This window comes from Myxine glutinosa, chromosome 4, assembly GCF_964187855.1.
Source record: "Myxine glutinosa chromosome 4, kmMyxGlut1.1, whole genome shotgun sequence".
Taxonomy (NCBI): domain Eukaryota; kingdom Metazoa; phylum Chordata; class Myxini; order Myxiniformes; family Myxinidae; genus Myxine; species Myxine glutinosa.
In genome coordinates, this window is record NC_136264.1 from 195,849,912 (window position 1) to 195,863,098 (window position 13,187).

Sequence of the window (13,187 nt, forward strand, 5' to 3'; positions counted from 1 at the left end):
CACTTGACATTTGAGTGCTTCAGTGATCATAATTGATGCAATTGTACACACCACGTACTCTTTAAAGGTGGAGTTTTTTGCTCTTCTTTTTGACAGTCGTCATCGTTTTTGTGGTTAGAACGGTTTGTATGAACAATATGGTTGTCGTTACAGGTTTGCTTGAACAATATGGTTGTTGTTGGCCGATATGCCCTCACAGTAGGAGATGAGGTTTAGCAATCGTTTGTCTGTCTGTTTGGCCCATCCTCGCCAGGCCATAACTTTTATTATATATATATTTTTACTATTTCAGCTTTTGTCATCAAATTTTCAACAAATCTTTATGAGAATATGGAGAATATAATTACTAATTGGGTCAAAATATGAAAGGGCAAAGTCACAGTAAGTACAGATAATAATAATAATAATAATGCATTTATTTTATATAGCGCTTTTCAGGAAGCCCAAAGACGCTTTGACAGAGTGCAAAACATAATGCATAGCAAAACATAAAAACAATTGCAAAAAAAGAAGAATCAATAGGGAAATATTCAAAGCACAAAGGAGGGAGAAGGAGAGGAGATAGTCAGGTGTTAGATGCTGTGGGTTAAATGTTGAATGCAGTGTTGAACAGGTGGGTCTTCAGTGATGTTTTGAATGTGGTGAGTGAGGAGGAGTCTCTGATGGTGTGAGGTAGCGAGTTCCAGAGGGTGGGAGCAGCGATGGAGAAGGCCCTGTCCCCCCAGGATCTAAATTTGGTCCGGATGGGGGGGGGTCAGGAGGTTGGTACCAGCAGAGCGGAGGTTGCGGGTGGGAGTGTGTCTGGAGAGGAGGTCAGCCAGGTAGGATGGGGCCAGGTTATGGAGGGCTTTGTAGGTCAAAAGGAGGATTTTGTACTGGATTCTCTGGGAGATGGGGAGCCAGTGAAGCTTGTAAAGGACGGGGGTGATGTGGTCACGGGTCCGGGAATGGGTGAGTAGACGGGCAGCGGAGTTCTGAATGTATTGGAGTTTATTGGTGATTGTTGAGGGTGAACCATAAAGGAGGCTATTGCAGTAGTCCAGACGGGAAGTGATGAAGGCGTGGATGAGGGTTTCTGCAGCCACGGAGGAGAGGGATGGACGGAGACGGGCGATGTTTTTCAGGTGAAAGAAGGCTGTCTTTGTGATCTGTTTAGTGTATTTGTCGAAGGAGAGGGTTTGGTCAAAGATGATGCCAAGATTCCGGATGTGAGGGGAGGTGGATACTGGGAAACCGTCGATGAAATAGCCTGTCTGCCACTGTGCAGCGCAAGATGGATGAGTTTGTAATTGCTTCCTTGTTTTTTTGTTGTTGTTTTTTTTTGTCCGCTTGCATTTTGAGATGCATTCTCATTTCCCATTTGAGCTGTCAGCATCAAATTTTCAAAAAAACCCCTTTATTGTGAGAATATGGAGAGCATAAATTAATAAATCCTCCTTTTATTTTTTTGTTTTCTATTTTTAGCTCTTCTTTTCATCAATTTTACTTTGAATGTAAAGTGGACGCAGACAGGCTTTGCATTTTGGAATCTTTTCTAGTTTATATTTTAGTTCTGTCTCCAATTTTTATTGAGCATTTTGCATGGTGGGAGTGATCATAAGATATATGTGTCTCGCAGGATCTGGAAGTCTTGTACGCGTACTTGCACAATGTGGAGGCACTGTCTGGCCTGCGGGAGCTTCAGCTCTGGTGAGTCATTGCAGTTCCAGATGTTGCAGGTAGACGTTACCTTTAATTGTGGGAGAGTCCATGGGGCATGAGGACATTACAAGCACGTTAGATGGGGAGATGCTGTCTGGGAATTCTTTCCTTTGTTACATCTGCATTTTATTTTTGTAATTTATACATTTTAACATCTACACACCATCTACTTAATTTACTTACCCTGTTTTATCTCATACCTGCCCAGTCACATCCATAATCCCATTTAGTTTGGGTTGCCAAGTGGTTGATTGTAAGCTTTGAAAATGTACTGATAGTCGGGTGGATTAGGATATGGCATTTTGAAAAAGTAAATCATGGAAAGATTTGATTTGTATAAGTAACGAGTCTTGCGTTTCAGGTGGATATGCAAGACAGCCAAATATGAAAGTCTGGAGGGAAACAAAACATTCTCCAGGTGATTCTCACTGTGTTGTGTTTGTGTTGGATAATTTATATTGTTACGGGTGATGGGGATGAGGACCAGAGTCCCAAACGTCTCTCCCGACTAAGTGTGTTACAGGGTGACTAATGTCAGTGACCCTAGGTCCTATCCCCAGCCCGCCAAGCCGAGGCCCGCAAGCTGACTGAGCGGTTGTTGGAAGCTTGAACTTTTGGTTTCGTGCAAGGAGTAGAGGCTCTAGAGTCTAGACTGCCACACTGGTGGCTCAGAAGAGCTTGCAACCCGATCCAAAAATGTAAATCGAAATAAAATCAATTTACTTCAAAGAATGCGAAACGATACAACAAGCAAGTCATATAAGTACGACGACGGATTTAATTAATGAATAATGACAGACTGAATTAATTAACACAGGCCACATACATTCAATACAAAAGGCCGACGCAACATCATACATCACGGACCCTCTAGCTAACCTAGGGTAAGGAAAGGGAAGCAAATAAAAAAACAATATTCGCAGGGAATTCAAATAAAACGGGATATGAGGGAATGGAATGGGGTTCAGGCGTGTTTGAAGGGCAGTTGCATTGACATTTGTCAGAGCAGGCCTTGGCGGGAACAAACTTGAATGGACCAGTCATCACGCTGTGTGATTCCTTTCTCTTTTGATCCTTTTCCTTTCCTCAACTTCCTTCATGCTACACAGCAAGTCCTTCAGGAAGCTCATCAAGGTCGACCCCTTCATATAGCACAAGCCGAGAGCGTTTACAGCATGAAGCACCGATCGTCTCCACAGAGACCCAAATAAGTGCCTTTTTCCACAGAATACGCTTTTTTTTTGTCCACCTCCTTCATGCACACTGAATCTTCATATAGTTCACAGAGATCGAGCCCTTCACACCAACTTTGTTCTTAGTTTCTTCATCACGTGCAGTCTATTATTGCCAGGTGTTGCAAAAAATGTTTACAGAAAGGCCGGCCATACAATCTGATGAGTGTTTTTTTTGTTTCAGATTGCATGAACATGGGTGCCAAAGTTCAGCTAACGCCAGAAAAAAGACAGGCAATTGTAACTTTGAGAAAAGAAGGCCAATCCTTGAGAAAAATTGCAAAACAATTACAAGTGTCAGTAAATGCAGTTGCTTGTGCCATTAAACGACATAATGAAACTGGTAAAAATGCGGATAGAAAACGTTCTGTTCGACCAAGAATCACAACAGAATTGCAGGACAAGTAATCTGAGTCACCAGTCTGTGCAACAGACGTCTTACAGCACCAGAAATTCGAGCCGAGCGAAACAGCTCCAGCATTGCAACGGTGTCAAGGCCTTCTTTTCTAAGTTACAATTAACTGCATTAACTGCAACTGCAATAACCTGCATTTTTTCTGGCATTAGCTGAGCTTTGCTTGCCACCCATGTTCATGCAATTGCCAAACCAGAGCCAAACAGTTCAATCTTGGTTTCATCAGACCACAGAATCTTGTTTCTCACAGTTTGAGAGTCCTTTAGGTGTTTTTTTGCAAACTCCAAGCCGGCTTTCGTGTGTCTTTCACCGAGGAGAGGCTTCCGTCTGGCCACTCTGTCATAAAGCCCAGATCGGTGGAGTGTTGCAGTGATGGTTGTCCTTCTGGAAGTTTCTCGCATCTCCACACAGCATCTCTGGAGCTCAGCCAAAGTGACCATCGGGTTCTTGATCACCTCTCTCACCAAGGCCCTTCTCCCCTGATTGCTCAGTTTGGCCAGGCGGCCAGCTTTAGGAAGAGTCCTGGTTGTTCCAAACTTCTTCCATTTAAGAATTATGGAGGCCACTGTGCTCTTGGGAACCTTCAATAAAGCGGAGATTTTTTTTGTAGGCTTCCCCAGATCTGTGCCTCGACACAATCCTGTCTCTGAGCTCTGCAGGCAGTTCCTTCGACCTCATGGCTTGGTTTTTGCTCTGATATGCATTGTCAGCTGTGAGACCTCATATATAGACAGGTGTGTGCCTTTCCAAATCATGTCCAATCAATTGAATTTACCACAGGTGGACTCCAATCAAGGTGTAGAAACATCTCAAAGATGACCAAGAGAAATGGGAGGCATCTGAGCTAAATGTCAAGTGTCATAGCAAAGGGTATGAATACTTATGTAAATGTGATATTTCAGTTTTTTCTTTTTAATAAATTTGCAAAACTTTCTAAAATCCTGTTTTCTCTTTGTCATTATGGGGTATTGAGTGTAGATTGATGAGGGAAAAAATGAATTTAAACGATTTCAGCATAAGGCTGCAACATAACAAACTGTGAAAAAAGTGAAGGGGTCTGAATACTTTCTGAATGCACTGTGTATATTAGTGAGGCAACTTTGCATAACAATTGTGCATTTTGTGAGGAAAGCACCAAATTTGGCACACTCGTAGACTATCCTATTATGAACAGATTTGGATATTGGGCCATCTCAAATTCAGCAATTTTCAAATTCTCAAATTTTTTTCTTCAAAATGGCCGCCACTCATGGCATCGAGTTATTCACATACTAGTGAACATCTGTTTACTGTTTGGTATGATATCGAAATTGTTCTGAATCAGTGACACAGTCTGCTCTGTTAATGTTCTCTCAATTTTGTGAGCACGCTCCCTCACACACACACAAAGCTGTGCATTCAAGTGCAGCCTTTTTGTCCCCCGTCGCACAGCGGAGCGAAAGGGGGACTATGGTTTTCCCCTCCATCCGTGTGTCCGTCCGTCCGTCCGTGCGTGCGGGCGTGCGTGCGTGCATGCGTAAGCGAAGGACCGCATTCGAATTTGGTGTGTGGGTGCAACCCACGTCAAAATCCAAGATGGCCGCCGCCATGTATGTCTGACGCCATGTATGTCTGAACCTTGTGAGCTGAATGTCTTGAAAAATAAGCGAAGTACCAACTTCTAATCTGGTGTGTGGGTGTATCTAGGCATAAGGAAGAACGCTATTGAAAATTGGGTCGCCACGTCAAAATCCAAGATGGCCGCGCCATGATGTCTGAACCTTGTGAGATGAATATCTTGAAAAATAAGCGAAGTACCAACTTCTAATCTGGTATGTGGGTGTGTCTCGGCACAAGGAAGAACGCTATTGAAAATTGGGTCGCCACGTCAAAATCCAAGATGGCCGCCGCCATGTATGTCTGAACCTTGTGAGATTAATATCTTGAAAAATAAGCGAAGTACCAACTTCTAATCTGGTGTGTGGGTGTACCTCGGCATAAGGAAGAACGTTATTGAAAATTGGGTCGCCACGTCAAAATCCAAGATGGCCGCCGCCATGTATGTCTGAACCTTGTGATGAATATCTTGAAAAATAAGCGAAGTACCAACTTCTAATTTGGTGTGTGGGTGTATCTCGGCATAAGGAAGAACGCTATTGAAAATTGGGTCGCCACGTCAAAATCCAAGATGGCCGCCACCATATATATGTTTGAACCTTGTGAGCGAAATATCTCGAAAAATAAGCGAAGTACCAACTTCTAATCTGGTGTGTGGGTGTATCTAGGCACAAGGAAGAACGCTGCTTAAAATTGGGTCACCACGTCAAAATCCAAGATGGCCGCCGCCATGTATGTCTGAACCTTGAGATGAATATCTTGAAAAATAAGCGAAGTACCAACTTATAATCTGGTGTGTGGGTGTATCTCGGCATAAGGAAGAACGCTATTGAAAATTGGGTCGCCACGTCAAAATCCAAGATGGCCGCCACCATATATATGTCTGAACCTTGTGAGCGAAATATCTTGAAAAATAAACGAACTACTAACTTCTAATCTGGTGTGTGGGTGTATCTACGCATAAGGAAGAACACTATTGAAAATTGGGTCGCCACGTCAAAATCCAAGATGGCCGCCGCCATGTATGTCTGAACCTTGTGAGCGGAATATCTTGAAACATAAGCGAAGTACCAACTTCTAATCTGGTATGTTGGTGTATCTAGGCATAAGGAAAAACGCTATTGAAAATTGGGTCGCCACGTCAGAATCCATGATGGCCGCCTCCATGTATGTCTGAACCTTGTGAGCAAAATATCATATCATAGCATGTTTTCTGCGTCTTCCACTTTGTCAACTCACATCACTTCCCCGACGGGGGACCTAGGCGTAACGCTTGTTGCACTTGCAATGCTTCACACAGCTCTTCTTGCACTTGCACGATACTAGGTCATAGCAGGTGTGGGCTGCTTTGGGTAGCTTCGTCCAGTGTGGCTCGTACACCCCCTCGCCATTCTTGACCCAGCCCCAGCTGGTTGGATGGCAGCCTTTGGCCAAGCCAATAGTGCTATGTGCATTTGGCCAAGCCAATAGTGCTATGTATGTTTATCATTGGTTTTCATTCAGAATCTGTGTCTTAATTAGATTAATTAGTTCACTTTAACTTTTTTTTCTCAACCAAATCAAATTGTCACTTTCTTTGATCATTATTGGACCTTTATTAGTAAATAAACCTTCACTGTCAACCTGCATTCCTCTCCAGTAAAGCAGATATGTATCATAACAGTATCTGCTGGCGGCCATTTTGAAAAATGGCTGCCATAGCCATCAGGGGCTGAATCTGAGATGGCCCAATATCCAGATCTTTTCATAATATGATAGTCTACTAGTGTGCCAAATTTGGTGCTTTCCTCACAAAATGCACAATTGTTATGCTATATTTAGCTTAGCTGCCGGACTATATATATATGTATATATAGAAACACCATTGACTGACTCGTTCTTTGTGCATCATTGACCAGTTCAGACCTCTGTTTTTGTGACATGTCAAACACAAACCTCGTAAGTGCGTCTCTTATTGACATATCATGCGAAACAATGCATGGATGACCGACGATCTGTGCGTATCATCTCTAAGTGAATGATTTATTTTTTTCATGTATTGGGAAGTGTAATTTTTTTCTTCAACTTGCAATCTGCGTGGTGTTTCCTTATCGGCAAATCCAGACTTCCCTTTATTTTCCTTCCAGGAAATTCAGGCACTGGCACAGTGGACAGTTTCGTAGAACTGTTACTTGTACATGTACCATCCTGTAAATTATTTGATCAGTCCAGCAAGTACAACTGCTTGCTTATTATTTGACAGACTTCAAGTCCAGAATTTAACACATCACATTTATTTTTGTGTATTTGAGGTTTCAATGAAGACCTAGTCTTGCCGGTGAACGCTAGTGTCGATCTGCTTCGGCGGACAGGTAGAAAAATGGATGGAATCAACAGGGTGGTAATCGAGGTTTGTTTACCACCATGGGAAGCGAGGAGAAGCTGGGGTTTCGGGCATTAACCATTCATCGGTGCTTTTTCTCTGACGAAGGGTTAACTCTCGAAATGTCAGCTTTTTCCTTGCTTCCCATGGCGGTTAGCATACCTCGATCAACATCTTGTTAATTTCATCTGTTGTTTGAGGTTGTTTTTTTTGTCTATGAGCCTCAAAATGTAAAGTGACAAGCATAAACCTCTAACTTTCACCACAGCCATTTGTCTGTACCAAAGGTACAGGATAGAGATATTGCTTAATTTGATTGATAAACTTTAACTTCCTGGAGCTCTCTAATCACATTTATTGTGTTCACCCATTGTAAAAGTTCCTTAGCAACAGAAAGGTTTATTTTTCCTCGGACTTCCTGCCACTTCCCATGGTTTGAATTATGTAATCCAGCACAAACAGGATCAGCAACAAGCTGTTTCTTCGTTCATTAGTAAATACCTTATGACTCGATTGAAAAACCTTTTTTTTTTTTTTCATCAACAATCAATTTATTTAAACGCATCTTTCATTTGGGAGTGAAAACATAAAGCGCTTTACAGAGATGGTAAGAATCAAGTGGAAACGAGCATTACGCCTAGGTCCCCCATCGTGGAAGTGATGTGAGTTGACAAAGTGGAAGACGCAGAAAACATGCTATGATATGATATTTCGCTGACAAGGTTCAGACATACATGGAGGCGGCCATCTTGGATTTTGACGTGGCGACCCAATTTTCAATAGCGTTCTTCCTTGTGCCTAGATACACCCACACACCAGATTAGAACTTGGTACTTCGCTTATTTTTCAAGATATTTTGCTCACAAGGTTTAGATATATATATATATGGCGGCGGCCATCTTGGATTTTGAAGTGGCGACCCAATTTTCAATAGGGTTCTTCCTTATGCCGAGATACACCCACACACCAAATTAGAAGTTGGTACTTCGCTTATTTTTCATGAAAAATCCGCTCACAAGGTTCAGACATACATGGCGGCGGCCATCTTGGATTTTGAAGTGGCGACCCAATTTTCAACAGCGTTCTTCCTTGTGCCTAGATACACCCACACACCAGATTAGAAGTTGGTACTTCGCTTATTTTTCAAGATATTCAGCTCACAAGGTTCAGACATACATGGCGGTGGCCATCTTGGATTTTGACGTGGTGACCCAATTTTAAACAGCCTTCTTCCTTGTGCCTAGATACACCCACACACCAGATTAGAAGTTGGTACTTCGCTTATTTTTCAAGATATTTTGCTCACAAGGTTCAGATATATATATGGTGGCGCCCATCTTGGATTTTGACGTGGCGACCCCATTTTCAATTGCGTTCTTCCTTGTGCCGAGATACACCCACACACCAAATTAGAAGTTGGTACTTCGCTTATTTTTCAAGATATTCATCTCACAAGGTTCAGACATACATGGCGGCAGCCATCTCGGATTTTGACGTGGCGACCCAATTTTCAATAGGGTTCTTCCATATGCCTAGTTGCACCAACACACCAAATTAGAATTCGGTCCTTCACTTACGCACGCATGCACACACGGCCGCACGCACGCACGGACGGACGCACACACGGACGGACGGGAAAACCATAGTCCCCCTTTCGCTCCACGGTGCGACAGGGGACAATTAAGAAAAAATCAATCAAGAAAATCATAGGATTTGGATTTTAAAGAGAAAATGAAATAACTTTAACTAATGAGGTTTTTTGGGGGGTTAAGAGGCAAATCTGAAGAATGCTCCATTCACAAAAGTATTCATTCTATTCAAGTCCAAGATTTGCTTTCTTAGATATTGTCTTCCTGCAGGGGTATAAGGTGTAATTAGGTCAAAAATGTTGGCAGGAACCAAGTTGTTTGACTTTAAACATATCACCAATATCTTAAAATCCACCTGTTGGTGTACTGGGGGGAGTGGAGTGGAGTAGAGTGGAGTAGAGTGGAGTGGAGTGGAGTGGAGTAGAGTGGGGTGGGGGGGAGGACCAGCATTGTTTTTAGGATTGGTGCGATGTGCTCATTTCAGAGTCTGAAAGCCATATTGTCATTAAATTTTGATCGCTTGCGAAGAAAGGGCAGATACTTGCAGTGATCCAATCACAACGTTGGAAGACAATAAACCAGAGCTTCAGTGTTCCTCTGATTTAAGCAAGAATGGATATGGGAAGTGAATGAGTGAATCTTTATCTCGTCTCCCTACAAATTATACAACAGCAATTAATATTAATTGTCAGCCTTAACCCAATCACATGCCCAGTGACTCCTTTGGCGTGGAAGAAGTCGACCGAGGTCGGGTTGACTTTAATGTATTCCGTTCTGTTTAACTCACCTTTTGGAGGTTTTACATTCTGCCTTGAAATTTCAACACTAATTGAGAATGAAAATAACGTACACAATGGTTTGGACACAATTTTGGAATCCTTAATCAACAGTTTCCAATGAAATTGGTAATAGACTGATTAAGCAACTATCGTATGGCTTTGATTGATCATACCTGGATTCTTGTAATATAAAGAGGTAATTGTGGGTTTCGGAGGCTGGTGAAATGTGTATTGTTGCAATGATTTGTTTTCTCACAATAATTTGCTTCTTTCGTTTGTGGCAGACCTGAGAACTGCTGGTTCGTTGTGCTTTCTGGTTATATATCGGTTGATGGAGACATTGTGCAGCCAGGGAACAGGTACGCCAAGATTATTATTTTATGAACCTGCCTTGCCTCCACATGTGATTGTATGGTGTCCCTCTTGCCTCCATGGGATAAAAGGGATTGTGCCTCCGCATGATGGGATGGTGGGAACACACCATCAGCAGGGTTGGGGGACAAAACTAGAGGGAGACTTGGTGAAATGAGGGCAATGGGAGGAGGAGGATAGCATCGAATAACTGTCTGATCCGGATCCGGATTCGAATATTCACCAAAATTGAATAATTTCTTTCTTGATACATGCCCAATCTCTCCACCAAATTTCTTCCAAATCCATCCACAGCTTTTTGACATATCCTGTTCACAGACAGACAGACAGACAGACAGACATGGTGGGTGAAAACATAACCTCTGTCCACCTTTAGTGACGGAGGTAATTTTCCAAAATGGTGCATTTTTATTAGCCAGTGCTAAATACAAATCAGTGACAAGACTTCCCAGAGGGGAGAGCAGTGTTCCATCAAGTTTTGAATGGAGGCTTTGTGGGTAGATAAAAGGTCAGGTGCACCAAGGAAGTCTTTGCACCATGAGGATGCCCAGTCGGCAAGTATAAATGCCATATGTTGTTTTTAAGTAGGATATAAATCAGGAATAATGGGGTTCATAAGATTATAGTCAATTTGTTTGGTTGTGTTTGGTTAACGATTACTTTGTTGATTGTGGTTGAAAGACGAGCATACAGTATCACTAACTCGTTGCTATTTGCCACTGTCATTCTAGCTTTGGGAAGCGCCACAAGACCTCGGTTAAAGGTGGCAAGATGTGCTTGGTTGGAGAAACTACCGAAGTCATCAGGGTGAGGTGTAGAATCAACAGTTTACTCAGAAAAAGCAATTTTTAGTACATGATCTCCACAAATCACCGTTCCTAATTCAAACCGTGATTTAAAAAGTGAAATGGGATCAAACAATTCTGCTTGTTGCGTGTGAAAGAACATTTCTGAAAATGGTTTAACGGTCAAGATTGGTCAAGATCATCATTTATCATCATCAGTGCACTTCTATGTGAGCACCCTTTGTCACAGGTAACATGTCGATGCGATACTCTGACTCCTTCCATGTTCTGTTCAGCATTGCTGCATTTACCGTCTCGATTGCAGCTTTAAACCTTTCCCTCAGATCCGCAATACAATATCTGTCTGTAACCCTCGTCTGGTACACCATGTCCTTCACGTAACCCCATATGAATGAATCCAAACAGGTTATGTCCGGCGAACATGGTGGTCACGGAATCGGGCAGTTGTGCCCAATCCATCGTTGATTAAGGAAGTTGCGTACTATCAGACTCCAGTGTAGGGGATATCTCTATTGTCGGTAAATGACCTCTGGTTGCAGCTCCACCAATTGTGGTAGTAGTTCTCCAACATATCCAGGTAATTGTAGGACTTTAAAGTGGCTTCAGCAAAGAAGAATGGCCCAATGACTTGGTCATGGATTAGGTCACACCATCCGTTAACCTTTGGACTGCCACGCTCAAGTTAGCGGATCTCATGGGCAGGCTCAGAGCCACAAATCCTGAGGATGTCACTTGATCTTCTCAAAAAAGTGGAAAGTTGATTCATCTGAGAAGAACATGTGTCGTTGGAATCCATCTTTGTTGAAGGATTTCAAAATGTCCACTGGAAACGCCATGCGTCACGTGTAGTCATCCGGCTTGAGTGCCTGCGCTAGCTGAACAGCTTAACCTTGTACGTGTATAGCCACAGCCATGGCAGGGAGTTTTAGGACGTGTTGGACATTGAAAAGCTATGTGTTTATTGACCTCATGATGGTTACCTTTTGCCTGTGGGCCGGCGACAGCACTGCCTGGCCCCACATCCCAATTTACACTTTACAGTGGCCTTTGGTGTCCTCAAAACGGATGCCAAGGATAACGTTCAGTAGCTTAAAAACTTTCCCAGATTCTGAAGTACCGACACTCAAACGTTTGGGCATGTAGGTGCTATGGTTCAACTGTGAACGAATAACGTACAAACTTACAAACACATGAAAATATTTATAAGATAAAAAAATTAGCATGTCTTACCTGAACACCTTCATGGAAAATAAAAAGCTTTCATATCAACTCTTCATATTTTGTACATGGTGCCTTTAGGAGTGTGGGTACCCCAATGCCAATAAAAGTGCATCATATTTTTGGAGGTATTTTGCAGCAGCTCTAAATATAATCTCTTGCAAAAGCAAGGAGATGGAGTCGAAAAAGGCATCATCCTGGCCGTAGGACCACAGGTGTACACAACAATCAAGGGAAAGAATGAACAGGAAAAGAGGAGAGGAAGAAACAATCTGGGATCGGGGAGCTGGAGACCTGGGAAGGGAGTTTTAGCTTCCTCACTTTTTGGGGCAAAGTAATTTCTAGGGTTCTGTGTGTGCCATGCCATCCCTTCATCTGATCGCCTCTTCGCCATCTGTTAACTTTTACAGAATAGATCGGTCAATATTCACATTCATTCTATTTAGAAATTTTCCATTTTTTTGCATGTCCATGTTTCTCAAAGATTGCTCTTTGATTGCATCTGGTACTCATGCAGAGAGAGAGAGCTTCATTTTCATTTTCTATGCAGCCTGTGGCTGCCGGTTGCATCATTGCTGGCAGCGTGGCTTTGCTGCTGATGCAGTGCCCCATGTAGGTTAGGACTGGAATATGTAATTTGTTCAGGGTGTCAGCGATAGCTCGATCACTCTTCACATAGGACACAATGAGATCCTTAACGTCTACCAACTAATGTCGGCAGACAGGACGCCCAGTTTAACGTCCATTCGTGGGACACATACAGTACCTATAGAAAGTCTACACCCATTTCAAAAATTTTAACCTTTTGTTGCCTTCCAGCCTGGAATGAAAATGCATTAAATCAGACTTTTTCCACCTTTATTTTATGCACCGTAACCCACAACTTCCAAGTGGAAAAACAAACTTTAAATTTCATATAATTAATTAAAAGTACAAAACTAGAATATCTTGGTTGGATAACCCCCTCTCCCCTACCCCCTGAGTTAATAAGTGGTGGAAGCATCTTCAACAGCAATTACAGCAGTGAGTCTGTTGGAATAGGTCTCTTATCAACTTTGCACACCTTGATTGGTCAATATTTGCCCATTTTTCTTCACAAAACTGTTCAAACTCAGTC

General features: G+C 42.5%; 2 protein-coding genes across 2 annotated transcripts in view; one reads left to right on the top strand and one right to left on the bottom strand.

Annotated features, from left to right (window-relative positions):
* TSEN2 (tRNA splicing endonuclease subunit 2) overlaps positions 1 to 13,187 on the bottom strand; it is an 841,321-nt gene that overhangs the window by 384,698 nt on the left and 443,436 nt on the right. The window lies entirely within an intron of this gene.
* The window catches only part of LOC137425607 (rap guanine nucleotide exchange factor 6), a 159,485-nt gene that overhangs the window by 39,528 nt on the left and 106,770 nt on the right, over positions 1 to 13,187 (top strand). The window contains exons 2-5 of the mRNA XM_078776842.1: positions 1,619 to 1,689; positions 2,063 to 2,119; positions 9,959 to 10,033; positions 10,778 to 10,853. Coding sequence (XP_078632968.1) covers positions 1,619 to 1,689; positions 2,063 to 2,119; positions 9,959 to 10,033; positions 10,778 to 10,853 — 279 coding nt within the window. The remainder of the gene's footprint in view (positions 1 to 1,618; positions 1,690 to 2,062; positions 2,120 to 9,958; positions 10,034 to 10,777; positions 10,854 to 13,187) is intronic.